General features: G+C 47.1%; 2 protein-coding genes across 2 annotated transcripts; one reads left to right on the forward strand and one right to left on the reverse strand.

Annotated features, from left to right (window-relative positions):
- Window positions 1–2,975: 2,975 nt before the first annotated feature.
- On the forward strand, window positions 2,976–17,508 carry LOC125444842 (RNA-binding protein 10-like). Its single transcript, XM_048517567.1, has 7 exons — window positions 2,976–3,062; window positions 6,735–6,805; window positions 10,137–10,320; window positions 13,485–13,604; window positions 14,454–14,514; window positions 14,623–14,787; window positions 16,989–17,508. Exons 1-7 carry the CDS (start codon window positions 2,976–2,978, stop codon window positions 17,027–17,029), a joined length of 729 nt encoding a protein of 242 aa, XP_048373524.1. The 3' UTR covers window positions 17,030–17,508.
- Window positions 17,509–22,211: 4,703 nt separating this feature from the next.
- FAM187A (family with sequence similarity 187 member A) lies at window positions 22,212–23,468 on the reverse strand. The gene has a single exon (XM_048517568.1). The coding sequence runs from the start codon at window positions 23,466–23,468 to the stop codon at window positions 22,212–22,214; it is 1,257 nt and encodes a 418-aa protein (XP_048373525.1).
- Window positions 23,469–27,180: the final 3,712 nt, after the last annotated feature.

Here is a 27,180-nt window from a genome sequence, read left to right on the forward strand (position 1 = left end):
TTGCTGTTACAGATCTTAATGGAATAGCTGCTGGAAAGCATGTTGCCCTGTCTAGGATTACGAGAATAAACCTTTTCCCTGATTTAGTAGGAGGGAAGGGACCTTGTACATCTATCTGTATTTCTGCGAAAGGTGTTTTGACTATTGGGATCTTCCCTAAAGGCACCTTAGGATGATCAGTAGGGCGTCCCACTTTCTGACAAGCCATACACGAATTAACATACTGCTTTACATCATTAGCTACTACAGGCCAGTAGAACACTGATGTAATTTGAACACTGATGTAATTTTAGCCAAAGTGTGCAGACAGCATGGAGTCATGGGCAAGTCTTAGAACCTCCTTTCTAGAAGATTCAGGGATCACTAGCTGCCTCACTGACTCTGACTCAGTCCTCTTTTTTAGAATAAATTCCCGATATAAAAGATCATTTATCCAGTAGATTGTACTATCTCCTGGCTTGCATGGAACAGTTCTAACATTGCTTGCAGCCTCTCGGCAACCTTGCAAGTCTGGGGACGTTTGTACCAAATTCCTAAAGGCTTCTGAGTCTATAACAGATCTCTCTATTTGATTCGTTTCTCCACCGAGCTGATCCATAGCTGGCAACTGCATGCACTCCTCTTCTCCGTTCTCTCCCTGTTCCTCTTGTTGGAAACGTGGGGGGCAGTTCTTTCCCGTCGAGAACCAGCTGTTGTTCTCCTATCTGTCTGCTTTTACTCCTGGTAACGACCGGGATCTGACGAACATAACCTGGTATCTCTTTTGTTTTAAAACAAATATCCATTCCCACTAAAAATTCTGGGTCATTCCCTTGATGTACCAACAGTGGAATGGTTGCAGTCCAATCCCCTATGGTGACTTCCACCTGAGTCACTAGCTGTTCTTTTGACTGCATCTCATACACCTTAATTTCTATCTTCCCATCTGGCTCCAAGCCCAGGGCATCGAAGGCTTCCTCACACAAAGATGACATATCAGCCCCGGTATCCAGAACTGCTTTAAGCATGATTGAGTTCTGTATCATTACACGCATTGCCCTATTCTGTACACACCAATCAGCCTGTTCTTGACTGATGTAACATGAGATTGGTTTTTTCTTTATATTAGTTAAATCAATTTGATTCATCTCTATCACCTCTGTCCCATTCACCCCCTGAGTAGACTGAACTGTCGTTTCCAGCCCACCCCCATGGCCCAGACTGACATTTTCACATAACATTTGGTTACATTCATCCTCATCAGCCCATTCATCTCCCATATTAATTACATTTTCTGTGCTCGTTTGAGTCTGAAACTGAGTAGATGCAGTTTGACTTACAGGTAGACAAATGCTTTGTTGACTTATCATATTTCTTTTTGCTGCCACGGGACATTTAGAGCGGATATGCCCTTCCTGATGACAAAAATAGCATACAACTGGTGCCACACCAACATCTTTTTGTCCCTTCTGATTTTGCATTACAGGAATTTTTCTGGGCGCTGGAGTGGGCGATCGCTGGTACTTCATTGTATGAGTAGAATGTGCTGCAATTTCATCCAGTATTTTTGCCAGATCATGACTAGTCTCTGGTCTTTGTGCCCGAGCTAAAGCTGCCTGATATGAGGGCACAATCTGAAGAATTTGCTCCTTTACCATCAGGTCTATTAGATCTAGAAAAGTATTTACTCGGGCACTTTCAACCCAAGAAGGCAAAATACTCGCTAAAAAGATCTAATGAGTATTATTTCATATGGGACTCCCCTAGGTGTGCTTTCTGGACATCCCCTTCTGGAAATCTCTGCGCAGCTGTTCAGTGAAGTTATAATTGTACAAAAGTTTAGTGCAACTGTTGTTTTGCAACCTTTTTTAACTTTTGGGGGGATTCTGTGTCTTGTTTCTTTTTTACAGACCTTCTACAGTAGCACCTAAAGAAGGCAATGACAGCGACTGTGGGTGAGTGGGGTATGTTTTTGGGGTGGGTGGGAAACTGGGTGGGAAGAATGGCTGGGGGCGGAGAGTGGGTAGTTTGTTTGCTTTTAAGGATTTTTCAACATCATAGGAGGGAAGGTGATAGACCTAAAGTTACGGGGCCCCAAAGGGGTCCCCCTATCCCCATTGTTTCCAAGGGGTGCTAAGGAGATGGGGGCTACCACTTTGAAGGTCCGTAACTGTGGCCCCCATGAACCAAACTGCACCAAACTCGGGGGTATCATCAGAGCAGTCTCCTGATGATACCCTGAAATTTTGGTGCCAATACGTCTAAAAATGCGGCCCCTGCAGGCACCCCCAGAAATTTGCCGAAGATTCTTTGTTCTGCAATGAGTTTGCTGCATGGCTGTCAATGGAAAATTTCTGGTGGAGGGCTGGGGTACAGCCACGAAATTTTCTGAAGGTACAGCCACGAAATTTTCCGGGTATCTTCAGGAGAGTCTCTGGATGACACCATCCAGGTTTGGGGAACTTTGCTTCAGGGGTCAGTGGGATATGGGCCCTAACCTTTTTGGGGGCCATAGCATGGAACTCCCTGGTTTCTTTGCCCCCCAGCCAGCTGAGCCGGTGGGTGGGTGGTTTGGGGTTTTCCCCCCCAGCCACACCAACCATCTCCTTGCTGGCTGGGAGAGAGTTTTTGTTTGAGTTTTGGTTTAGGTTTGAGTTTTTTTAAAAAAAAACTGTTGCTTAGCTTATCGTTCTTGCCTTGGGGCTATTGTCTGGAGCATCTGGCTTGTACCAGCAACCGCTTTGCTTTTACTTGTGGTGGTCCAATTTTTGGCTAGGAGGCCCTTAGGAAACGGCTTGGTAGGGAATACTTCTGCCTCATCATCAGTATCAGCAACAGTTCCTCTGGGTAGTTCTGAGAGATTCCCTTCCTACCATACTTTCTAGACGTGGTCATGGAAATGGGACTGACTGCTATGGTGCTGTTGAATCCGTAGCTGCCAGTGTGATCTAAGGTGAAGGTCAGCAGCCAGAGAGACCAATAACTGCAGGAGAGATATGGATTATCAATCCTGTCTGCAAGATTTTGACAACCAGGAATTCAACGATAACCATGATGACTCCTCTGAGGAACACAGCGTGGAGGTAAAGTTGGAGGCAAACCCTTTGGACAATATTCATGAGGAACTTTATCCTTCTGTGGGTGGTGGGATCCTGTGGTCTGCTCAGGTCCCTCAAGTAGTGTATCCTTTTCAGCTTGGAAGGATGCAGTGGTGGAGCTACCAGGGGAAGGGGGGTGCATATGGTGTCTGAAAGCATAATGTGTCCAACTATCGTTCTTCCATCTCTAATTGTCTATCTCTCTCAACCCCCCCCCCTTTGAAACATCATACAGAGAGAAGGATCAGGATTGTCCAAGTAGTGTAATCTAGAACAGGCTGCAGCGTTTGGGACTCTTTAGTTTGGAGAGGAGACGTCCGAGCGGGGATATGATTGAAGTCTGTGAAATTATGCATGGGGTAGAAAATGTTGACAGAGAGAAATTTTTCTCTCTTTCTCACAATACTAGAACCAGGGGGCAGCCATTGAAAAATGTTGGGGGGAAGAATTAGGACTAATAAAAGGAAACACTTCTTCACACAACGTGTGATTGGTGTTTGGAATCTGCTGCCACAGGAGGTGGCGATGGCCAGGGGCATACCTAGGCAAACTGGTGCCCGGAGAAAAAACCTGAGTTCCCCGGCCCAGCATATCGGCGGCCACCCTCCCCAACCATGACCAAACAATGATTTTTTGCACCAGCTCACAAAACACCTCCCACTCCCAGCAAAACATGCATGGCTCTCTCCCCACCAACTCTTTTCCTAATTCTCGGAGAATCACAAACAACTCCTTAGCATGGAAAGTGAGGTTGTTAGTATCTGAGAAAACAACTCCAAGCCAGTGCAAGTGGGTATTAAGCATGTAAATCTCTCACAAATCACCCCCAGCAAAACATTTACCAAACAAATGTCAGCACTCATCTCTCACAAAACACTCTCCCAGTGGAATCCACCTCCCCAGCACACAGCCCATCACTTTCAATGGTGTTTAAACTAGGGAGCTCAGATTCTTCTTTTAAATCTACCTTAAAGGGAGAATCTGGGGTCCCCGGTTAAAACAAAATTGAAAGTGATGCTGTTTGGGAGTGGATTCTCCCCCACCCTGAAGCAGCATCACTTTTGAGGGTTGGAGATTCAGATGAAACAAATAGCAGATTCGGCTGGAATCTGGGCAAATTTCGGCACATTTGGACAAAAATTGTCTGATTATGTCCTGCCCAAATATGAACAAATGCGAATGCAAGGTATTTGGGTTTGGGGGGGGGGAGTATTTTTGGTGTTTTTTTGGCCTGCAGGGAGTGCATTTTTAAAGCTAGTGGCACCATGATTTCAGGGCATCATCCAGAGACTGCCCTGATGATACCACCTGAGTTTGGCGATGTTTGGTTCAGGGGAAGCAAAGTTATGGATGCCCAAATGGAATGCCCCCATCCCCATTGTTTTCAATGGGAGCTAACCTGAGATGGGGGCTACCCATTTGAGGGACCATAACTTTGGTCCCCCTGAACCTAACTTCGCCAAACTTGGGTGGCATCATAAGAATAGTTAACAGATGATACCCTGAAATTTTGGTGTTACTAGCTTTAAAAATACATCCCTTCCAGGCACCCCAAGAAATTTGCCCAAGATTCTTTGTTTTGCAGTGACTTTGCTCCATTGTAGCTAATGAGGAATTTCTGAGGCAGGCTGCACATTTTTTAAGATAGAGGCACCAGACTTTCAAGGTGGCTCCAGGAATCCCTCCTGGTAATAGAGACCTTTCCTTCTGACGGTCCAATTTTATGGGCCCCCAAAAGGCTTATTTTGTTTCCCTGCTCCTGCACATGAAGCCTGCGGGCTGAGTTCTCTCAGAACTTCTCAGCACCCCCACCCACCCCCAAAAGCAAAGCTCACCAAGCTTGGATGCTATTACTCAAGGCCTCTTGAAGCCACCTTGAAAGTCTGGCGCCTCTATCTTCAAAAATGTGTGGTCACTACTTACACATTCAGAAATTCCCCAGAATTTGCCAGGCTTTTCAGCAAGTTCTGTGGTGGGAAAAATATTTTTCCCACCATAGACTTCAATGGAGCTTTCCGTTATGCCCAGCTCTGTGGTAGAGGTTTCAACAGGAGGCACTGTGGTAGTGGTCTTTCTCTGGACTCACACAAGCAGCCCTGCAGGAAATAAGTGCCCCCGCACTTATTTCCTGCAGGGCTGCTTGTGTGAGTCTCCTGAAAGGAACCAGCCAACTTATGCTGAAGTTTGCCTGTGATGGCCGAATGCTGTGGGCATCAGGTTCACCTTCAACTCGGTGCCCACAGCATTTTCCTCTTCCACACACATTTTAGCAAATTTGGCTGGTTCCTTTCAGGAGACTCACACCAGCAGCTACAGGAAATGCCCCCACCCCGAGCAAGATACCTACCACAGTGCCTCCTGTTGAAACCTCTACCACAGAGCCATCTGGGAATAACAGAAAGTCCCATTGAAGTCTATGGGGGGAAAAGTAATTTTTCCCACCACAGAACTTGCTGAAGAGCCTGGCAGATTCTGGGGAATGTCTGAGTGTGTAAGCGCTGGCTGCACATTTTTGAAGATAGAGGTGCCAGACTTTCAAGGTGGCTCCAAGAGGCCTTGAGTAATAGCATCCAAGCTTGGTGACCTTTGCTTCTGGAGTGGGGGGGGGGGGGAGTTGAGAGAGTTCTGAGAGAACTCAGCCCACAGGCTTTCATGTGCAGGAGCGGGGAAACAAAATAAGCCTTTTAGGGGCCCATAAAATTGAACCCCCAGAAGCAAAGGTCTCCAAACCTGGATGCTATTACCAGGAGGCCCTCCTGGAGCCACCCTGAAAGTCTGGTGCCTCTATCTTCAAAAATGTGCAGCCTGCCTACACACTCAGAAATTCCCCATTGGCTACAATGGAGCAAAGTCACTGCAAAACAAAGAATCTTGGGCAGATTTCTTGGGGTGCCTGGAAGGGGTGTATTTTTAAAGTTAGTGGCACCAGATTTTCAGGGTATCATCTGTTAACTATTCTTATGATGCCACCCAAATTTGGTGAAGTTAGGTTCAGGGGGACCAAAGTTATGGTCCCTCAAATGGGTAGCCCCCATCTCAGGTTAGCTCCCATTGAAAACAATGGGGATGGGGCACCCCCTTTTGGGGTCCATAACTTTGCTTCCCCTGAACCAAACATCACCAAATTTGGGTGGTATCATCAGGACAGTCTCAGGATGGTACCCTGAAAGTTCGGTGGTGCTAGCCTTAAAAATGCGCCCCCTGCACCCCGGAACGTGAAAAACACTTAAAAACTTTAAAAACACACAAAAGACCCTGAAATGTTGGCGCCCCCCCATTTGACCAAATGGGGGGTGCCAGGGGACAGAGGGTACCCCCTGTCCCTAGGCAGGAACGCCACTGGTGATGGCCACTAACCTGGATAGCTTTAAAAAGGGCTTGGACAGATTTATGGAGGAGAAGTCGATCTATGGCTCCCAATCGTGATCCTCCGTGATCTGAGATTGCAAATGCCTTAGCAGACCAGGTGCTCAGCAGCAGCAGCAGCAGCAGGCCATTGCTTTCACATCCTGCCTGTGAGCTCCCCAAGGCACCTGGTGGGCCACTGCGAGTAGCAGAGAGCTGCACTAGATGGACTCTGGTCTGGTCCAGCAGGCTCTTTCTTATGTTTTTATGTTCTGATGTTCTTATGTTGTTGCTCTTTGTCTTCTCTCACAGATTGGAGTGCCCATGGACGTCTTGCCACCTCCCCCCCGGGAATGCTGGGGGCCAAAGGAGAACACCAGCAGGTGAGTTAACGTTGGAAACATGCATTGGACACATTCTAGAAATGTGCTTTTTCTTCTTTTAAAATTGTAATTCTAAAGAGTCTAGAGATGGGGGCAGGATCCATGCTTGGAGGGGGAAAGGGAAAAAATACTAAAAACTTACTAAAGGGGAGGAGGGAGGCTATCTCAGTGACCACCCTTGCTGTCCTCCACCATAGGCAGCCAGGCAGAATCACTCCGTCTTACAGGCCTTCAGAACTGCAATACGTTTCCCAGGATCTGGGTCTGATGTCAAGATGAATTCCACCAGGCTGGAGTCAGAGCCCAGAAGGAAGGCTTGGCTCTGACTGAGGACAGCTGAGTGGATTTCCAGCCACTGAGCTGAGATGGAGTGTCTTGTCTAAGGCAAACCCAGTAAACTAAGGGCAGAGCTGGGGTTTCAGGGAGCACTGAGCAATCCGTTTGGTTCAATATTGTTATTAACCCATGCATTTGGAAAACACAAACGCTCAAGTCTGGACAGCTAAGCTCGGTGGCAGATCTGAGAAACAGCCAGATAAGATGGTGCGCGCATGCGTGTGAAGCCTAGGAAGTCTTTTGTTTTGTATTTAGATGTTTGAGCATCTTTCAAACTATTCTCTTGAATTCTGTAGTCATTATTAGTATAATCACAGGTGTCAAACTCGCAGCCTTCCAGATGTTATGGACTGCAGTTCACATCCCACCCCCCCCGCCAGAATTTCACCTCTGCCCAAAAACGCAGTTGTGACATACGTGTGCCAGGTGATGTTCTGGTCATCCCTCCAGACTGCCTGGTTCTTAGTCCCGACGTGAGACATCTTCCCAGCTGAGCCTTTTCTCCTTCTACTCAGATTGGAAGCCAGATTGGAGCTCTGGGAGGCCTCCTGCCGGAAGCAGGCACGTGGTCCCCCTCGGCAGCAGAAGGAGCAGAAAAGGTCTGGCTCAGCTGTCTGTCCACTGCTGGAGCTGAGATCTGGTCTCCAAAGACTTGAGCCCAGTAAAAGACTTTAGACCTTTACGGCCCTGGCCCCTGCCTGGTGGAACGCTCTCCCTCCAGCTGTCCGGGCCCTGCGGGACCTTGGTGAGTTCCGCAGGGCCTGTAAGACGGAGCTGTTCCACCGGGCTTTGCAGGAGGCTGGCACAGCTGGATTTTGCTGTCTCCCCAGCTGAAGGCTACCTATCTCTATCTGCCAGTGGGCCTTGGTTCCCATCTTTGGGCCCTGACATTTTCCTCCTCGGCCTTTTAGATCGGGCTTACTTCGTTGTGTGATTGTTGCCAATTGTTAATTTGCTTGCCTTTAACCCCTCACAGCTATTTAGTTTTAAAGTAAATTGTTGCTGCTCTTAAATTAACTGATGATTTTAATGGTTTTTTTTAATGAGATTCTATTATGTATTTTATGGATTGTTGGTGTATAGTATGTTGTGAGCCGCCTCGAGCCCTTCGTGGATGAGGCGGCCTATAAATCCAACCAATAAATAAATAAATAAATAAATAGAGGTGTTAAAGAATACATCTATTTTTATTAAGCTGCAGCAAAATATAAGGTCATCTGACCAAGGCAGAAGCAGAGAAGGCAACCTGTACATTCAATGGTACATATAATGGTTCAGCCATCAATGAGTGGTACATCCTCAAGAGATGATGGATTGCATCACTTTGATATGTCCCTTTACATGTCAACACAGGTGAAGCCCCTTTCATAGGTGTGTAGAAAAAAAGAGGTGGGCTTTTCACAGCCCTGGGCGGAGATTTCATATGGTAATGAGCCCCCCCCCCCCCTGGCAAGAGGGGCAGAGCTGCAGCACTGAACTCTGTGCTCAGGCTCTGGGCTGAGTTTCCTCAAGCTGCAGAAGCCATTTGACTAGAAAGGAGCTCTGTCGTTGGCATCACCAAGATCATCCCTGCATCTAAACTTGATTGGAGCTGTGTAAAACAGCAGCCCCCGTGCTGTGAGGAGAGTTTCTGAATCAACACTTTGATACTGGGTTGCAGGCGCAGCGTAGAGGTTATTCGTTCTTCTCAGTCATTGGACAGTACTTGTAGGTTGCTCTTGGTACCACTGGTTTTTCTATAGGACAGTTCTTTAGACCATCCTAGTTGCTGTTTCCTTGGTGATTTTAGCTGGAGTAGGTTTGAGGTTTTTTTAAAAAAATCTTGCTTAGCTTTGCATCATTCCTTCTGCCTCAAAATGGGGCTACTTGTCCCTGAGCATCTGGCTTAAATGTACCCAGCAAACCACTTTGTTTCTTTAACTTGTGGGTGTAAGGTGGCGCACTCAGATTTTAACATTGGTAAAGAGGGACACCATTGATGGGGGGGGGGGAGCGAGGCCCAAAAGAAATGTATCCTTGCTGTGGAGCAGAGCACAAGTGAATAATCAGCCATACAGACCTTATTTCTGCTGCTTTTTTTTTTTAAACAAAATGCCCCTACAATAAAACAAAAAAAAGGTGTATACAGTGGCATTCTTGACTACAGTGGCAGGTGGCTGCACTCCCCGAGCAGGTGTTGCCAATGCCATGCTAAAGAGTTCTCTGCCCGAGGGAGAAGGTTGCAAGCACCTTCTCTCTCGGGCAGAGGGCCTTCGCGCTCGAGGCCGCCTGCTCCTGCAACGCAAGAGCAGGCGACCCCGAGCAGGCCAACGCCGCTGCCATTCCCCTTCTGCCCGCGGGAGAAGGCAAGCACCTTCTCTCTCGGGCAGAGGGGCTTCCCTGCTCGAGGCCGCCTGCTCCCGCAGAGGGGCTTCCTTTGACTCTGATCAAGCAGAAATCACCTTAACTCTTCATGTGCCGGGTGGCTCCTGCTTTGCAGAATTCTGATCCTCTTCAGCCAGGCTGTTCCCCCCACCCCCCACCCCCCACCTCGCTGACATGTGGGAGATCCTTAAGCAGGCGCAGAAGTTCCTTTTAAAAACAGAGCCTCTCACCACTAACTCTCATGGAAGGGAGGGGGATTAATCATTAACAGACTTGCTGGGTCAGTTGAAGTTGAAGTTAATCATTAACCCTGAGGAAGATTCATCAAAGGAGTTGAAGTTAATCTTTAACAACCGGTTCTCCGAACTGAAGAAAATTTAACAACAAACCGGCTGCAGCCTCCAAAACTCGGGACTTTTTTTAAACGCCTCGGGATGCGTGACTAATTGTTAAAAAGCGTGAATGTCCCGCCGAAAACGGGACGGATGGTCACACTATTGTGGTGGTCCAATTTTTGGCTAGGAGGCCCTTAGGAAATGGCTTGGTAGGGAATACTTCTGCCTCATCATCAGTATCAGCAACAGTTCCACAGGGTAGTTCTGAGAGATTCCCTTCCTACCATACTTTCTAGACGTGGTCATGGAAATGGGACTGACTGCTATGGTGCTGTTGACCGTAGCCAGGACGAAGGTGAAGGCCGTAGCCAGAGAGACCACAACTGCAGAGATATGGATTATCAATCCTATCTGCAAGATTTCGACAACCAGGAATTCAACGATAACCATGATGACTCCTCTGAGGAACACAGTGTGGAGGTAAAGTTGGAGGCAAACCCTTTGGACAATATTCATGAGGAACTTTATCCTTCTGTGGGTGGTGGGATCCTGTGGTCTGCTCAGGTCCCTCAAGTAGTGTATCCTTTTCAGCTTGGAAGGATGCAGTGGTGGAGCTACCAGGGGACCGGGGGTGCGCATTGCACTGGGTACGCGCCTGAGGGGCAGAAAATCCCCCCACGCCCCCTTGCCTTATTGAAACAATGCAGGCTGGCGAAGTGACCTGTTCCCTTCAGACTGGAAACGGCCTGGTGGAAACTACACTTCCTAGGAAACCTTGCGAGCCCCAAGGTCTCATGGGAAGTGTAGTTCCCGCCAGGCCGTTTTCAGCCTGAAGTGTGGGGGCGGGGCACTGCGGAGGTGGGGCGGAAAACACAGAGTGTGCACCAGGCGCAGTATGGCCCAGCTACACTTCTGGAAGGATGTAATGACTGGTGGAGTCTTTGGGCAGTAGGCATAAATTAGAACTGAACGTAGCCCTCAGCCCTTTGCATTCCCACTTCTGATTTTGCATCTCTGCCATGCCATCTCTTTATACTATTCAACATTCTCTCCAGGAGAGCAGTACGAGCAATTCATCTGAAGTCGACTCCACTTGGCAGGTACAGTTAACTTTGTACTTAGAACTATTGTAAACATTCTTTTGTCTGCATTTTCACATTTGATGTGGGAAATAGGCCTTAATTTGTCAGGTTTTCATCTCATAGGTCAGCGATGGCGAATCTTTTCGAGACCGAGTGCCCACATTGCAACCCAAAACCCACTTATTTATCGCAAAGTGCCAACATAGCAATTTAACCTGAATACTTGGGTTTTAGTTTAGAAAAACAGTTGGCTCCGAGGCGTGTGTTACTTGGGAGTAAGCTTGGTGGTAGTCGGTGGCTTTGCTTTGAAGCAACTCAAAAGCAAGCCCCATTGCCAGCAACCGAGCTAACTCCCAGGTAAAGGATTGCGCTTTAGTTCCTCGCATGAAAATCAGTGGAGTTTAACAGGGTTACCAACGCTGCTTTCCCAAAACGAGATCTTAGGTTTAATGCTAATAATCGAGCCCAGCAGCCCAGGCTAGCCTAGATGTGTGTGTGGCCATAGGTTTGCCACCACTGTCATAGGATACCCCCATAGTTGTCTTGCTGTCCTTAGCGTGAGCATTGTTCATAATATGCCATCCAGTCTTAATGAAGAAAATAGCTAGGAGAAAATTTGAGTGACTACTTATATGATTAGGCAGAGGCATAGCTAGGGAACCTACTGGCTCCCCCTCACCCTTGGCAAAGCCAGGATCCATTGAATATGGTTCATTATTGAATATGGTACTTTGATACAAGAGCATTTATGCCAAAGTGTATTTTTATATCCGAACAGAATTGGGGGAGGGGGGCGGGGGAAACAGGGCTAAGAACATAAGAACATAAGAACAAGCCAGCTGGATCAGACCAAAGTCCATCTAGTCCAGCTCTCTGCTACTCGCAGTGGCCCACCAGGTGCCTTTGGGAGCTCACATGTAGGATGTGAACGCAATGGCCTTCTGCGGCTTGGTAGGCACTAAGACCCACGAAGAGCATTCTACAGTGAAGACGGTTTGCTATGTGTTTGAGTTTTCCAGAACTCTTCATCCAGTGGAATTCTTGAAAGGTTTGGGGGGGGAGATATATTTCAGGCCATGATGATGTAGTTTTTCTGCCTGTTTCCGAGATAGAATGCTTTCCTGACTCCAGGAGACACAGGGTGTGTTTAGTATTAGGTTGCCTGAGAAAGGAGAGTTTGGATTCATAACCTTCCATAATCTCTTTCTCTCCTGTAAAGACCTCCTTTCTCTTCTCCCCACAACAGACATCTGAGGGGGTTGGTGGGGCTGAGATGCATCTGAGAGAACTGTGACTAGTCCAAGGTCACCCAGCAGGAATGCAGAAGCAAATCTGGTTCACCAGATAAGACTGCACTGCTCACGTGGGCAGAGGGGAAGGGGAATCAAACCCAGCTATCCAGATGAGAGTCCACCTGCTCTGAACCACTATATCATGCCGGTTCTCAGCAAATAAGGATTGCCATTTATAATCTGTTCCACAAAAAGATGATAGTAGGATTGTATATTCTTCCACCACAGAAGAAGGAATGCTGGACCTTCTTTCTTGTAGAATGCTCTGCCTAGGTCTTAGCCAGAGGTGGGATACAGCAGGTTCTCACCAGTTCCTGAGAGTGGGCTACTAATTATTTGTGTGTGCCGAGACGGGGTTACTAACTGGGTCTGCTTTTCCGTTAGAAATTCCATTAGGTCCAAAAATCATAAAGTCCTGTTGTTTCCTATGTGGCTGGTTAGCGAAGGTAGAAAACGGGATCATTCTCCCTGTTGGGCTGTTTTAAAAACATGTTTTAGAAATATGGTAAAGTTCCTTGTTTAAGGAAAGTCTCCTTCTTTGGTTTTCTAGAAACAAAATGAAGTATTTGAAAGTATTAAGTATTTGACAGGCATTCAATTAGAGGAGAAGTAGTTGTTTCTGTTGGCAGTAGAGGATAGGACTTGCTATAATGAGTTTAAATGATGGACAGAAAGATACCAGCTGGAAATTAGGAACTTTTTTTTACAGTAACAGAGAAATTATTAATGCCCCGCCCCCAGAATGCCCGGCGACGCTCCCATCGTGCCCCGCCCAGCCCCATTGGCGCTTCGCCACTGTTTGAATCCCACCACCATGGGAACCTGTTACTCAATTTTTTGGATCCCACCACTGGTCTTAGCCCTGCTCCCTCCCCATCCGTTTGAAAGTAAAAATATCTTTTCACATAAATGCTTTTGTTATCAAAAGTACCATGTTCAATAGTGCACAAAACAATGGTTTTGAGACAGGCAGCGTGTAAAAATGAATGCGAATTCTCATACTGTGGGTTGTATGAAGAAAACATGGTGGAACAGTCTTCCCCGGTGACGGAAGGGGGCCTGGACTTGGGACGTAGCTTTGAGCTGCCCGGAACTTTTGGCATCCTGGTTCGTCCATTGAAAGAAGAGGCAAGCGTGGTGGGGCTGAGGTTGCCAGTGCGAGTGCTGGGACTTTAGGTCTTGCCCAGTGCAGCATGCCTTCTTACCTGTTGAGGTTGCCCAGTGCCTCCGCCGTGCTGATCCTGCCCTCTCTCCTGCTGTTTTTGCCCAGGATAGTCCCAACGATCCGCTGGGGTTTCAGGGGGACTGGACCTACCGAACAGAGGAGGAGCAGAGGGCCAACAGCATCCAGAGGCTGAGGATGCTGCTCCAGTCGGCCATTGAGAACGATGTACGAGGTTTGGACTCGAGGGCGTTGCTCTTGGGCACTTGCCATGGCTCATCATCACCCCCCTTCCTCTGCCCACCTCTTCTCCCTTTAGCTTATCCCCAGGGTTGACATTGTTGACTCCTCTGTATTACTCAGGAGCCGCATGGCGTAGTGGTTAAGTGCTTGCACTGCCACTCCCATGGTCAGGAGTTCAAGCCCCCTGTGGGTCAGATATCCTGGCAGCTCGCTCATGGTCTACTCAGCCAGCCAGCCACTCCTGGTCGGTATAATGAGTACATAGGACATCCCCATTGTTGTCTTACTGCCCTTAGCGTGAGCATTGTTCATAATGTGCCATCCAGTCTTAGTGAATCTCTCAGACCAGAACACACCAGAACTTATCAAAAGGATTAACTAAGTGTCCCTCAAAGATAGTTTCAGAGGGTAGCCATGTTGGTTTGCAGGGAAGAGCTCAATGCCAGCCAGTAGCACCTTGTAGACCAACCAGGTTTTTTGGGATCTAAGCACCTGAGAATCAGAGCTCCCTTCGTCGCATGCTGCTAGTATCTGAGAAAGGTTTATGTATCTGAGAAAGGTTTATGCTCCCAAAATCATGTTGGTCTCCAGGCTGCTACTGGAGTGGAATCTGGATCTCAAGTGTTTCTTGACAGCCTTAAGGGCAAACGAGGCAGGCAAGGCCTGCCAGGACAGGAACTTACAACCCTGAAGATTGATGGCAAGACCAACGTACAAGTTTGTGTGAGCGGGCAGTTCTGCAGACAATGGGGGGGTTGGCATGCTTCTTGGAGAGTTCTATACTGCGCATGTAGCTCAAATTAAGATGCAACGTGGTATGCGTTCTCTCAACAGCGTGGAGTGCAGAATTTCAAGCGCAGAGAGAAATGTTTCAAGTGTGACCTTCCCAGATCCGGTGAGCTGAACTTGTTGGACCTCGTTAGACCTGTCTCCTCTGTAACAAGAAATTACCTGCTAACACTGTTCTTTTCCCTTCCCGCCGTGGCTCCTCGATGCTCCACAGAAGCTAAGCAGAAGCTACCCCTTCTAAGCCGCTCTGGTCAGTTGGTGTCTCCGTCGGGTCGTGAGCTCAGCCAAGGTCTTCTGCCCCTCCCACAAGTATCTGCAGGCCTGTCTGCTCAGCCTGTAGCCCAGATGTCTGAACCCCGTGCAGAGAACGCAAGTGACGGTGAGTATATCTAGGGTTAATGGACAATGTGAGAACTTGTGGCTTCAGTTTGACTTTAGCTGATAGCTCTCAGGTGTTGGGGTCAGGTGCAGCCTAGCCTCAGAAGCTGTCAGCTTGTATTTATGACAATATTTTCCACAGGCTTCTTCACACGTCAGGTGGTTGGCTTTTAGCTCAAGGAAGCTAGTTGTGCCTGTTCTCTGCTATACACGGTGTACTGTTTTTCATTCATTATTTTTATCTATTTTATTTATGCCATCTTTCCACATGGTTAGGATCCCCAAGGTGACTCACATAGTTAGAACAATTAGACTCTGTTCTGTAGGAAGATAATACTTTGGTTAGTTGCGGCAGAGCAGTTGAGAAAATGGTATGGTTCCACATTAGAATATAATCCGAAGGAGTATGAGAATTGTTATTCATTTTATCGGTCTGCCTTTGTCAAAATCATTATTTTGTGCGTTATTGAATATGGTACTTTGATACAAGAGCATTTATGCCAAAGTGTATTTTTACATCCGAACAGAATTGGGGGAGGGGGGCAGGGGAAACAGGGCTAGGTAGGCACTACGACCCAGGAAGAGCATTCTACCGTGAAGAAGGTTTGCTATGTGTTTGAGTTTTCCAGAACTCTTCATCCAGTGGAATTCTTGAAAGGTTGGGGGGGGGATATATTTTAGGCCACGATCATGAAGTTTTTCTGCCTGTTTCCTAGATAGAATGCTTTCCTGACTCCAGGAGACACAGGGTGTGGTTAGTGTTAGGTTGCCTGAGAAATCTGTGTTCTACATTTTTCATGTCTTTCAAGACTAATCTTTCAAAAGTGGCTACGGATGGATCTATGGTCCTTTTAATAGAAACGGCCACTGAAGAAGAAGCTAGGTTGAGCAATGAGATAAAAACATTAGAAGCAGAATTAAAAACTAAGATGGGACAAGATTGGTTAGATGGGAGATTAAACACGTTAGAAAGGGAGTTGACCCAATTTAAAGACAAACTATTGGAATTTAAAAACAAAAAATTCCTCAGGGATCAGAAGGATTATCAAAGTAATCATGTATACCGATGGCAATGTGATAAAGAGGGACCTAGACCGCGAGGACAGCGAGTGAGATGGTTTGATGGGTATATCTCATCAGAATATGAAGTTACTGATAGAGAAGAATTACAATCCTCCTCGGGAGAGGATGAGCGGCTTGGTAGAAGAGATCCTTTACCTCCAGAGGGAACCAAGATCAGACTGACGGAGTACAAGAGAAAGATCACCACCATCTTTTTTCCGTTCCGCTTGGCGAGGTCGGAGGAAAACCTGATGGTGAACTTATCATCAAGAACACTTACCCCAATGGAGACTAGAGTCCTTAATTTAGGACTAGGCTATGTATTGACTCCTAAATACGATTCTTACCAGACAAGAGTAGATCTCTATAAACTTATCAGGCTAATTAAGTTAAAAGTTTTCTTTGCAGAACAGCCGACAGAAAGATTAAAAACAGGTCCAGGGCAAGTGGCCCTGAAATCTTCCTGTGTTCCCCCAGTTTTTGATCCATCCATAGCCACTTTTGAAAGATTAGTCTTGAAAGACATGAAAAATGTAGAACGCAGATATCATGGACGCTTTAAATTTTTCAAGAGAAGAATTACGAACCCTGCAGAAACTTAGATCGGATAAAGACATAATAATTAAGGAAGCCAATAAAGGCGGCGCTATCGTCATACAAAATTATGACGATTATATATCTGAGGCATGCCGACAGCTTAATGACAATAAATGTTACACCAAATTAGCTGGAGACCCCACACAACAAATAGCCAGAATAATACAGATAGCTGTACAAGAAGCTGAAATTGCGGGATGGATTTCTACAAAAGTAGCCACGTTTGTAATTAACAAGTTCCCAAGAGTTCCCGTATTTTACACTTTACCAAAAATCCATGTGCAATTAAGTTTTTATATTTCACTCGGGATTCCCCCCCCCCCCGCCAAAAAAATATATCTGCTTATATCCTGTTGCCATTGGTTAAATAGTTTTTTTGAGTTTATCAATGGTATGCAGCAGTTGTTTATTTTGGATGGAAAAAAGAATCCATTCCACACACAGGATAGAGGAGATGTAAGTTCAACAATAACGGGCATAGAATTAGGAGCATGTAATTTATTGTATATTGAAATTGTACTATATATTGAATTTGTTCTGTAGATACCCATACAATTTATACCCTGTATAAATTAAATCCATAATTGAAGGACTGAGGCTGAAGAAATTTGTGAAAAACGTGAATTTTGCGCAATGCGTTTTCCTGATGATTTGAAGATAATTGCTGGAGAGTTGAATCATAAAAAATCTGAAGACATCTGGACTTGAATGGACAATATATTGAACACTTACCTGTCTAAAGACTGTACAGTTGTAAAGTTGTTATATATATTCCGCACTGCAATTGATATATAAGTCATTTACTTGTTGGATGTAAATAGTTACTTACCTTTGAATGTTGGATGTAAATAGTTACTTACCTTTGAATGTTGAATGTTGGATGTAAATAGTTACTTACCTTTGAATGTTGAATGTTGGATGTAAATAGTTACTTACCTTTGAATGTTGAATGTTGGATGTAAATAGTTACTTACCTTTGAATGTTGAATGTTGGATGTAAATAGTTACTTACCTTTGAATGTTGAATGTTGGATGTAAATAGTTACTTACCTTTGAATGTTACCTTTGAATTTGAAGATTTTTCGCATGAATTATGCGATTATATTGATTATATATACAATCAAATAAATTAGACAAAGAGAAGACACAGTAGTTGTTAAAAAAGTTTATTGAGTTTTGACAGCTGTAGTGCAACAGTTTATTAATATATTTTTGTTTCATATTCCTGCTGCACTAATATATTATTATATTTAGTAACAATGAATTAACAATTGACCTTGCTATCTTCATTGTTACTCACATGCTACAGAAGCAGTAGTAGTAGTATTAGTAGTAGTAGTTTGGCAAGGTGGGCAGCTGCCCAAAACTGCAGGGTTCGTTTTTGGGTATTTTTAGTGGTTTTCTGTTTTTGGCCTGCAGGGGGCGCAGTTTTTAGGTTAGCGGCACCAAAATTTCAGAGTATCTTTGCGAGACTCTACTTATGATATCACCCAGGTTTGATGAGGTTTGGTTCATGGAGTCCAAAGTTATGGACTCCCAAAGGGGGTGCCCCCATCCCCCATTGTTTCCAATGGGAACTAATGGGAGATGGGGCTACAGTTTTGAGGGTCCATAACTTTGACCCCCCTGAACCAAACTACACCAAACCTGGGGGGTATCGTTAGGGCAGTCTCCTGATGAGATTCTGAAAGTTTTGAGACTGTGCCTTCAGAAATGCCCCCCCCCCCCCCTGCAACCCCCATTGACAGCAATGCAGAAAACTCAATGCAGAACAAAGATTCTTGGGCAAATTTCTGGGATGTTCCTGCAGGGGGCACATTTTTGGATGTATCGGCACCAAAATTTCAGGGTATCATCTGGAGACTGTCCTATAATCGGGAACGAAGGCAAGAGGCAAAGGACCCAGCAACCGAGCCCTGCTCCCAATAATCCCAATAGTGCCTGGAATAGTTTCATAGGTCTCAACAGAAGAAGAACAAGAGGAGGAGGAGGAGGAGTTTGGATTCACATCCCCCCTTTCTCTTCTGTAGGAGACTCAAAGGGGCTGACAATCTCCTTGCCCTTCCCCCCCCCCCATAACAAACACCCTGTGAGGTGGGTGGGGCTGAGAGAGCTCCAAAGAACTGTGACTAGCCCAAGGTCACCCAGCTGGCGTGTGTGGGAGTGCACAGGCTACTCTGAATTCCCCAGATAAACCTCCACAGTTCAAGCGGCAGAGCTGGGAATCAAACCGGTTCCTCCAGATCAGAGTGCACCTGCTCTTAGCCACTACGCCACTGCTGCAAGACCAACAGACAGCAACTGCGCCCCTGTTGAGGCATTCCCCGTGTCCTCGTGGCATTCATTCTTTGGTTCCAGATTGTAAACTTAAGGGGATAAATCTTTGATAGGAGTCATAACATTCAGTGACATGCGTGTCTTCAGAGACCAGCTCTGATAGAGTGTCTCCTAATACACTTCGGTTGTTTCTTAAAGTATGGCTTCCCTGCTATTGCCATATGGCAGGGGTCTGCAACCTGCGGCTCTCCAGATGTTCATGGACTACAATTGGCCATGCTGGCAGGGGCTGATGGGAATTGTAGTCCATGAACATCTGGAGCCGCAGGTTGCAGACCCCTGCAGGCATATACCATGGGTTAAATACACTTCCTTTGGGCAGACAGTGGTTTTTGAAAAAAAAAAAACAGCATAATGATTCAACAAAAAGACTATGTGCTTTCTTTATAAATGTGTAACTATCCTGCTGTATGGAAAATCACACATCATTTTTTACAATTCATTAAAAAAAAACCTGATGAAGGCAGAGGATCAGAGAGGTGCCAGAAACGGTTCCTGGTCTCATAACACTGTTGGATACTAAATGTTGTGCGCCAATCCACCTTTGCTATTGCTACAGGAAGTACATGCAAGGTACATAAGTGCTGCCTGAGACATTTGTGAGGGAAAGTGACATCCCCAAAAGGGGATAAAACAGAATGCATCCATGATCCAGGTGCACTGGCCGGTCCCCTCCACCTGTTGCAAGGAAGGGTCAAAACGGGACTGAGGAATAGAGAAGTTTCATGGGAACCGTCTCAATTTCAGCACAGGTATCGGGACCAACATTCAGCCAGACCAAGCGGATGAATTCAGATCCATCTTTGAAATCCAGACTCTGCTGACTTCCTGCTTCCCTGGCCCTCGGCCATCTTCCCAAAGGGTACCTGCAGCCCCTTCTGAGCCTGGCATGAAGTTTTCCTCTAGGTTTCCCCTGTTCTTTTGCCCCTCCTTTCCAACACTGCAGACCTCCACCTGCCTTTGACTTCTCCGTGACTCATCCCTCCCTCCCTCCCTCCCTCCCTCCCTCCCAACAGCTTGGTTCCAATTCCTCTGCAGCTATCCAGCTTCTGAGTCTGCCTAACACCCCCACTATGTGAGATTTGTCTCTGCTGGGATTTGGCAAGTGCCAGTCACACAATCCAGTAATGAAGGAGTTAATTGTTGCATGCTAATTAGTTAGTGAGGTCAGAAGTCAGCAACCAGGTAATTGACACCTATTGGTCAAGCAGAGCCGGCATGGGCTACATGCCAGTCTGCACATAGTCTATATATTCTTTGATACATAAGAACATAAGAACAAGCCAGCTGGATCAGACCAGAGTCCATCTAGTCCAGCTCTCTGCTACTTGCAGTGGCCCCCCAGGTGCCTTTGGGAGCTCACATGCAGGATGTGAAAGCAATGGCCTTCTGCGGCTGTTGCTCCCGATCACCTGGTCTGTTAAGGCATTTGCAATCTCAGATCAAAGAGGATCAAGATTGGTAGCCAGAGATCGACTTCTCCTCCATAAATCTGTCCAAGACCCTTTTAAAGCTATCCAGGTTAGTGGCCATCACCACCTCCTGTGGCAGCATATTCCAAACACCAATCACATGTTGCGTGAAGATACACTCTACACTTTGTTACACTCAGTCGCTCAGTCACAGTGATTCTGTGTGAGTAGTAGCCATGTGATCGTCTAAGCAGTAAGCTGGCTGAGCTGGCTAGTTAGAAAGATATTTCTTATTTTGTCTTCCAAGTTACCCTACCCTACTTTTAGTAAGTAAGTAAACTCTACTTCTATAAAGCAACTGACTCTGCCTCATTATTGTGTAAACTCTGCTTTATAAGTCCAAACCACGACAGTCTCCCGACCAAATGTACCCTGTGCTTCCCTTGCAGAGGCGGCCCCATTTGTTAGCATTCTATGACTGACCCCTTCCCCTTATCCTGTAGAAGTTATACAGGTGGCATCTCACGGCAGCAGGTCAAATGGGGAGGGGCCTGCGCAATAGTTTCTACACAGACTTTGTGTGAACAGCCTCTGGCTCTCCCAGCTGAAGCACTTCTTGCTACGAAAGGTACAGTTTCTGGAAAACGTAACATTTAGGAAATAAAACTGTTTGTAAGATCAGAGCTTCTAACCACAGACATCAGAATTGGCCTCACCCTTTTGAGATTGGGAAAAACACGTCCTCACACGCCTACCCAACATACTAAGGTGGGATGCTCAGATCTTCTCTTCAACAACAGAAATGGTTCACAATTACTGGTCTGTTGTGAAACGGCCAGTGTGAATCCTGACCTTCATTTCCAATCAGTAGCTGTGCCTTAATAGAAGAAGAAGAAGAGTTTGGATTTATATCCCCCCCCCCCTTTCTCTCCTGCAGGAGACTCAAAGGGGCTGACAATCTCCTTGCCCTTCCCCCTTCACAACAAACACCCTGTGAGGTAGGTGGGGCTGAGAGAGCTCCGAGAAGCTGTGACTAGCCCAAGGTCACTCAGCTGGCGTGTGTGGGAGTGCACAGGCTAATCTGAATCCCCCAGATAAGCCTCCACAGCTCAGGCGGCAGAGCTGGGAATCAAACCCGGTTCCTCCAGATTAGATACACGAGCTCTTAACCTCCTATGCCACTGCTGCATCGTTTATGCTGTAATTCTGGAGATTTGTTTGCAAAGGTGCAGGTTATCTTCGAACTTAATACTGGTTGCATATTTCTGAATGCCAGGCCAGTTTCTAACACTGCTAAGTTCTGAACAGGGCTCTGTATTTCAATATTTTGCAACCATGAAAAATATTAATGCTGCAACGTGACCTCAAATTGTGCTCTCAATGACTTCACTCTTACTTTTTAAATTATTTCATACACGGAGCAGCTCCCTCTGCCATTTAGGTAGCCAGTCTCATGGGGTGGTTGAAAGCAGTGGACTCTAACCCAGAGAACTGGGTTCGATTCCCCACTCATCTACATGAAGCCGGCGGGGTAACCTTGGGCCAGGCGCAGTTCTCTCAGAACTCTCTCAGCCCACGCAGAGTCAGCCAATGGCAAACCGTCTCTGAACATCTCCTGCCTTGAAAACTCCACTGAGGATCACCACAAGTCAGCGGTGATTTGTCGGCCGTTTCCACGATGTCATAATTTAAATGGTTTTTGTGCTAGTTCAGTTTATATTTTATTCCTATTATATTAATGCAAAAAAACCCATCCCATATTAGATGGAAAACATGAAAAGATAGCCTCCTTCTCTAACCAAGAATGGATCTTTGCATATATTAAATTATACAGCATTCAAGAGAAACGAAACTGAAACTTTTCTCTGAAAGGACACCACGATTTAAGTGTCTACAATATATACACTCTTTTAAGGCCAATGAACGAATTAGTTCATTAATGCTTTAATTGGTTGATGGATTCTTATCCTTGCATGCGCAACCTACTCTTGGTTTACATCCACTTCACCCAGTGATGTTAATCCACAGCTGTGCACCTGAAGGCGTAAAGGCAGCAACGAACCACCTGGAGGACAAGAAACACGAGGGTAATGAGGACGTAGCTTGTCAGGATGACTTTGACAGCATACAGCGTCTCAGGATCATCCAGGCTGCGTCTGCGGCGGCTCTCGTACACCACAGAGAGCCGGAAACCAGCCACCATCTGCCCCTCTCGCCAGCAGTAGTAAGTGCCCCTGTCACTCAGCTGGGCAAACCGAATGTGCAGGTGGTTTCCATGGTCTATGAAAACCCTCATGCTCCGATTGATCCCAGTGAGGTATCTGGTGAGATACAGCCGAGTCGTATCTTTGTCCCAGGCCACAGCATGCTCCGGCCGGGCACCAGGGCAGGAGATAACCAATCCACTGCTGAGAGATTGCTTGTGGAACTGAATGGGCACATTGGGAACCCACGGCTTTTCCCCGAGTTTTGAGATGACATCAGAGATGGACGTTTCCCCCTCGGTTGAGGATTTTTTCTTCCCGCAGGGCTTCGTGCAGCTTCGGATAACTATCTCCGGCTGCCTGTGCTGGATGATACCCTGGAACTGCTTTGGGATGGAGTGAGAGCCACAAGAGGCAACCTCGGCTGTGGAAGTGTGGTATCGCCTGAGCAGGTAGGCGCTCCTCACGTGGCAAAGGCCAATCCTCCGCTGCTCCCCTCTGACATCGCAACGGTCACATGTGGTCCAGTCCCAGAAGACAGTGAAGACCATGAATTGGGTTTCAACTTGGTCTTTCTGTGGGTGCTGATTTCTGTCCTCGAAGGCCACTTCCAAACCCTTGGATGCCTGCACGTCTACATCGTAGCCGTAGAAGAAGTCCCCTTGTTTTGTGCCACAGATGTAGTGCCCTGAATCTTCCACTTGAACTCGGAAAACAATGAGACTGAACATCCGAATGCTGAAGCGCCGGAGCATGTCACTGCCCACCTTGATGAAGCTGGAGTCCACAATCAATTTGCCACCAAAATCTGTCAGGACTCTCGTCTGCCGACTGCCCATGCTCTTCTGGAAGTACCAGACCACAGAGGGCACCTCTTCTGGTTTACAGTTGCACGGTAGCTCAAAGCTCATGTCAGCCAGGTAGGCGGCATTCTCAAACATCAAGAAGGCTGGGCAAGGAGTCTTCTTGAACACGTCTTCCCTCTCCACGACGGCAAAGGCGTGGAGAACATTGTGAAGGCGTACGTTTAGCGTGTCGCGTGGAATACGAACTGCATTTTGAGCAACCATCCTGGGCGGAGGAGGACCAATGCAAGGTTCTAGACTTTAACTCTGACATTTCCAGTTCTAGAATGGAAGTCCAGCTCTGTGGTGGAACACTAAACAAACGGCCCCCAGTCCTTACGGCCAATCGAAATATACGGACGTATAAAATAGTCTCACTCCGAATCAGACCATTGTCAGTTTAGCTTTGTGTTGTCGACTGACTGGCAGCAGGATCCTAGAGCAGTGATGGCGAACCTATGGCACGGGTGCCAGAGGTGGCACTCAGAGCCCTCTCTGTGGGCACGTGCAAACGGAGTGCCCCCCACACACACATCTAGGCTGGCTTGGGCCACTGGGCTTGATTATTAGCATTATTATTAGCATTAGCTAATTGATTATTCGCATTATTAGCATTAAACCCAAGACCTAGTTTTGGGGAAGCAGTGTAGGTAACCCTGTTAAGCGCTGTTAAACCCCACTGATTTTCATGCAAAGAACTAAAGTGCGATCTTTTACCTGGGAGTAAGCTCAGTTGCTGGCAATGGGGCTTGCTTCTGAGTAAACCCTCCTAGGGTCGTGATTCACCCATTGGAAGGGTTGCACAGTTGCTTCAAAGCAAAGCCACTGACCACCACCAAGCTTACTCCTGAGTAACGCACGCCTTGGAGCCAACCATTTTTTCTAAACAAAAACCTCAGTATTCAGGTTAAATTGGCGTGTTGGCACTTTGCGATAAATAAGTGGGTTTTGGGTTGCAATTTGGGCACTCGGCCTCGAAAAGGTTCGCCATCACTGTCCTAGAGCCTACCTCAATATCTGTTACCTTTAGGGACTCTTTCATTTGGAGAGGAGACGTCTGAGGGGGGATATGATTGAAGTCTATAAAATTATGCATGGGGTAGAAAATGTTGACAGAGAGACATTTTTCTCTCTTTCTCACAATACTAGAACCAGGGGGCATTCATTGAAAATGCTGGGGGGGAGAATTAGGACTAATAAAAGGAAACACTTCTTCACGCAACGTGTGATTGGTGTTTGGAATATGCTGCCACAGGAGGTGGTGATGGCCCCTAACCTGGATAGCTTTAAAAAGGGCTTTGACAGATTTATGGAGAAGTCGATCTATGGCTACCAATCTTAATCCTCCTTGATCTGAGGTTGCAAATGTCTTAGCAGACCAGGTGCTCGGGAGCAGCAGCAGCAGCAGCAGGCCATTGCTTTCACATCCTGCATGGGAGTTCCCAAAGGTATCTGGTGGGCCACTGCATGTAGCAGAGTGCTGGACTAGATGGACTCTGGTCTGATCCAGCTGGCTCTTTCTTACGTTCTTATGTTCTTACCTGAGATATTTTAACAAGAGAAGCCAGGAACTGGATGTGCTTACAGGGTTGTAAAATTAGCATATTAAATACAAAAACTTTTTGGGGGTGGACTAGAGTCTGCTTTGTGAAATGCATCCTGTTGGATTTCCATTGGACAGTTGCCATTGGCTTGTGGAACTGAGTCTCGGCAATTCAGTTCATAAGTGAAAAGGTGAGGTCCACAGATCCATTATGTGTCGTCTTCCAGAGTTTTGATCCTCCTTTTTTGGTGTTAATTTCTATTTAGGTTATCTTAGTAATGAGAGAAAAATTAAGGATCTTATAAGGAACTAGCAGTAAAGCCCATTGTATGAACAAAGCAGGCTCTAGAAAACTCTTGGTGGGTTAACAGCGCCCACTGAGGGGGGCAACCCTTCCTGCCGTTCCTCACCGCTTGGCCCTGCAATTTACCACAGTTAATGAAAACCCAGCCTAATTATTCAATGGAAAGAAAGCTTACTTACAGATTCACCTGCCCCCACAGATAACCTCCCCTAACTTTGCAAAGCAGGTTTCTTTTCTCAGATTCTCACACAGATTCTCACACCGGCCTGAGCCCCTCGGGGATAGGGCGGTATATGTAAGTAAGTAAGTAAGTAAGTAAGTGAGTAAGTATAAGTAAGTGAGTGTAAGTAAAAGTAAGTGAGTAAGTGAGTGTAAGTAAAAGTAAGTAAGTAAACAAACAAACAAACAAACAAACAAACAAACAAACAACAACAACATAAATACACAGACAGCCCTTCCCCCTAACTTTGCAAATGGGCTCTTCCAGCTCAGCTGCGAGTTGACAAAATCTGTCCTGTATTCCCACAGGCACAAAGTTCTTCAAAGTTCACCCCAAGGACCTAGTGGGGAGAGGCAGCAAGCGGGGCTTCCTCACTTGAGTGGTGGCGGTGGCTCCCCCAGAGTGGGGGGAGTGAAGGGGGCCACCCCCGAGGCCTGCGGTCCCTCCGCCCCTCGCTTCCTGCTCCAGGACCATGTTCACCAGCACCGGCTCCAGCGGGCTGTATAAAGCACCTTTGCCCGAGGGCCCCTGAATAGCAGTGGTGTAGGAGGTTAAGAGCTCGTGTATCTAATCTGGAGGAACCGGGTTTGATTCCCCGCTCTTCCGCCTGAGCTGTGGAGGCTTATCTGGGGAATTCAGAGTAGCCTGGGCACTCCCACACATGCCAGCTGGGTGACCTTGGGCTGGTCACAGCTTCTCGGAGTTCTCTCAGCCCCACCCACCTCACAGGGTGTTTGTTGTGAGGGGGGAAGGGCAAGGAGATTGTAAGCCCCTTTGAGTCTCCTGCCGGAGAGAAAGGGGGGATATAAATCCAAACTCCTCCTCCTCTTCCTCCTCTTCCTCCTTCCTCCTCTTCCTCCTCTTCCTCCTCCTCCTCCTCCTCCTCCTCCTCTTCTTCTTCTTCTTCTTCTTCTTCTTCTTCTTCTTCTTCTTCTTCTTCTTCTTCTTCTTCTTCTTCTTCTAGTACCGAGCGCCCCCTCCCTTCTGGTGGCTCTGCTTTTGCAACATTATCAAAAGTTCTTCACCTGTAATCTGCAAGCCGCGTAAAGAAGAATTTCCGATTTGGAGGCTTGTCTGTGGGAGAGCAGCATTGCCTTGATCTCAAAGTCGCCAGGATCTAGTCCTGGTGGGGAGAAGCACAGCATGTAGGGGGGCAGAGTATGGCTTCCTCCTGCACTCCCCCCCCCCCTTCAAGGCTTGCCTCTGCCAGGGAGAAGCACACTGTGCGGCGAGGAGGGGAGCATGGCTTCCTGTGGCACGGGTTGTGCAATTCCTGCCCCTCTAGCAGGAGCTGGAATCTGGGCTTTCCTGGCTGGCCAAGGATGACACTTCCCAGCAGCTCCTGCCTTTTCTGGTTTGTCTTGTCATGAGCCAGTCCATGGACCCTGAGGGATCTGATGTAGAGTCTGAAGACACTGTCGAGCCAGAGCTGGCTCCTCACGAGTAGGTGGAAGCTGCAGAGCCAGCTCCAAGCCCTTCCCAGCAAGCCAAGGCAGAGCCTGATGCTGTGCAGCTAGGAGAGCCTTCAGGGATCTCCGAAGAGCCAAGTAAGGATCCGGATGCTCCAAGGAGGCAGAGGCGACAACCGCGGAGCCACAAGAGAAGGGCGCATATGGCTGCTGGGCATGGCAGAAGGCTCTGCCAGGTGGGAGGCATCTGCACAGGAGGAAGATGAAGGCCTCTAGCAGAGCCCCAGCCTCATTGGCCAGGACTTCCCGTAATGTAAACCCTGCCAGGGAGGGACTGAGCTCTGCCTGGGTGCAGGAAGTGGACTTCCGGATAATCTCCACATGCCTGGTTCCCTCTAACCCAGGGGCCTGCAACCTGCAGCTCTCCAGATGTTCATGGATTACAATTGGCCATGGTAGCA

The sequence above is a fragment of the Sphaerodactylus townsendi genome, linkage group LG15 (genome assembly GCF_021028975.2).
Source record: "Sphaerodactylus townsendi isolate TG3544 linkage group LG15, MPM_Stown_v2.3, whole genome shotgun sequence".
Classification (NCBI taxonomy): domain Eukaryota; kingdom Metazoa; phylum Chordata; class Lepidosauria; order Squamata; family Sphaerodactylidae; genus Sphaerodactylus; species Sphaerodactylus townsendi.

Bases quoted from the DNA above. Each gene is read 5' to 3' on its own strand.
- FAM187A (XM_048517568.1), bottom strand. From the start codon at position 23,468: ATGGTTGCTCAAAATGCAGTTCGTATTCCACGCGACACGCTAAACGTA.
- LOC125444842 (XM_048517567.1), top strand. From the start codon at position 2,976: ATGGATTATCAATCCTGTCTGCAAGATTTTGACAACCAGGAATTCAAC. The intron at 3,063-6,734 runs GTAAAGTTGGAG...CTTCTCTCACAG, and splicing joins CTGAGGAACACAGCGTGGAG to ATTGGAGTGCCCATGGACGT. The intron at 6,806-10,136 runs GTGAGTTAACGT...CATACTTTCTAG, and splicing joins CCAAAGGAGAACACCAGCAG to ACGTGGTCATGGAAATGGGA.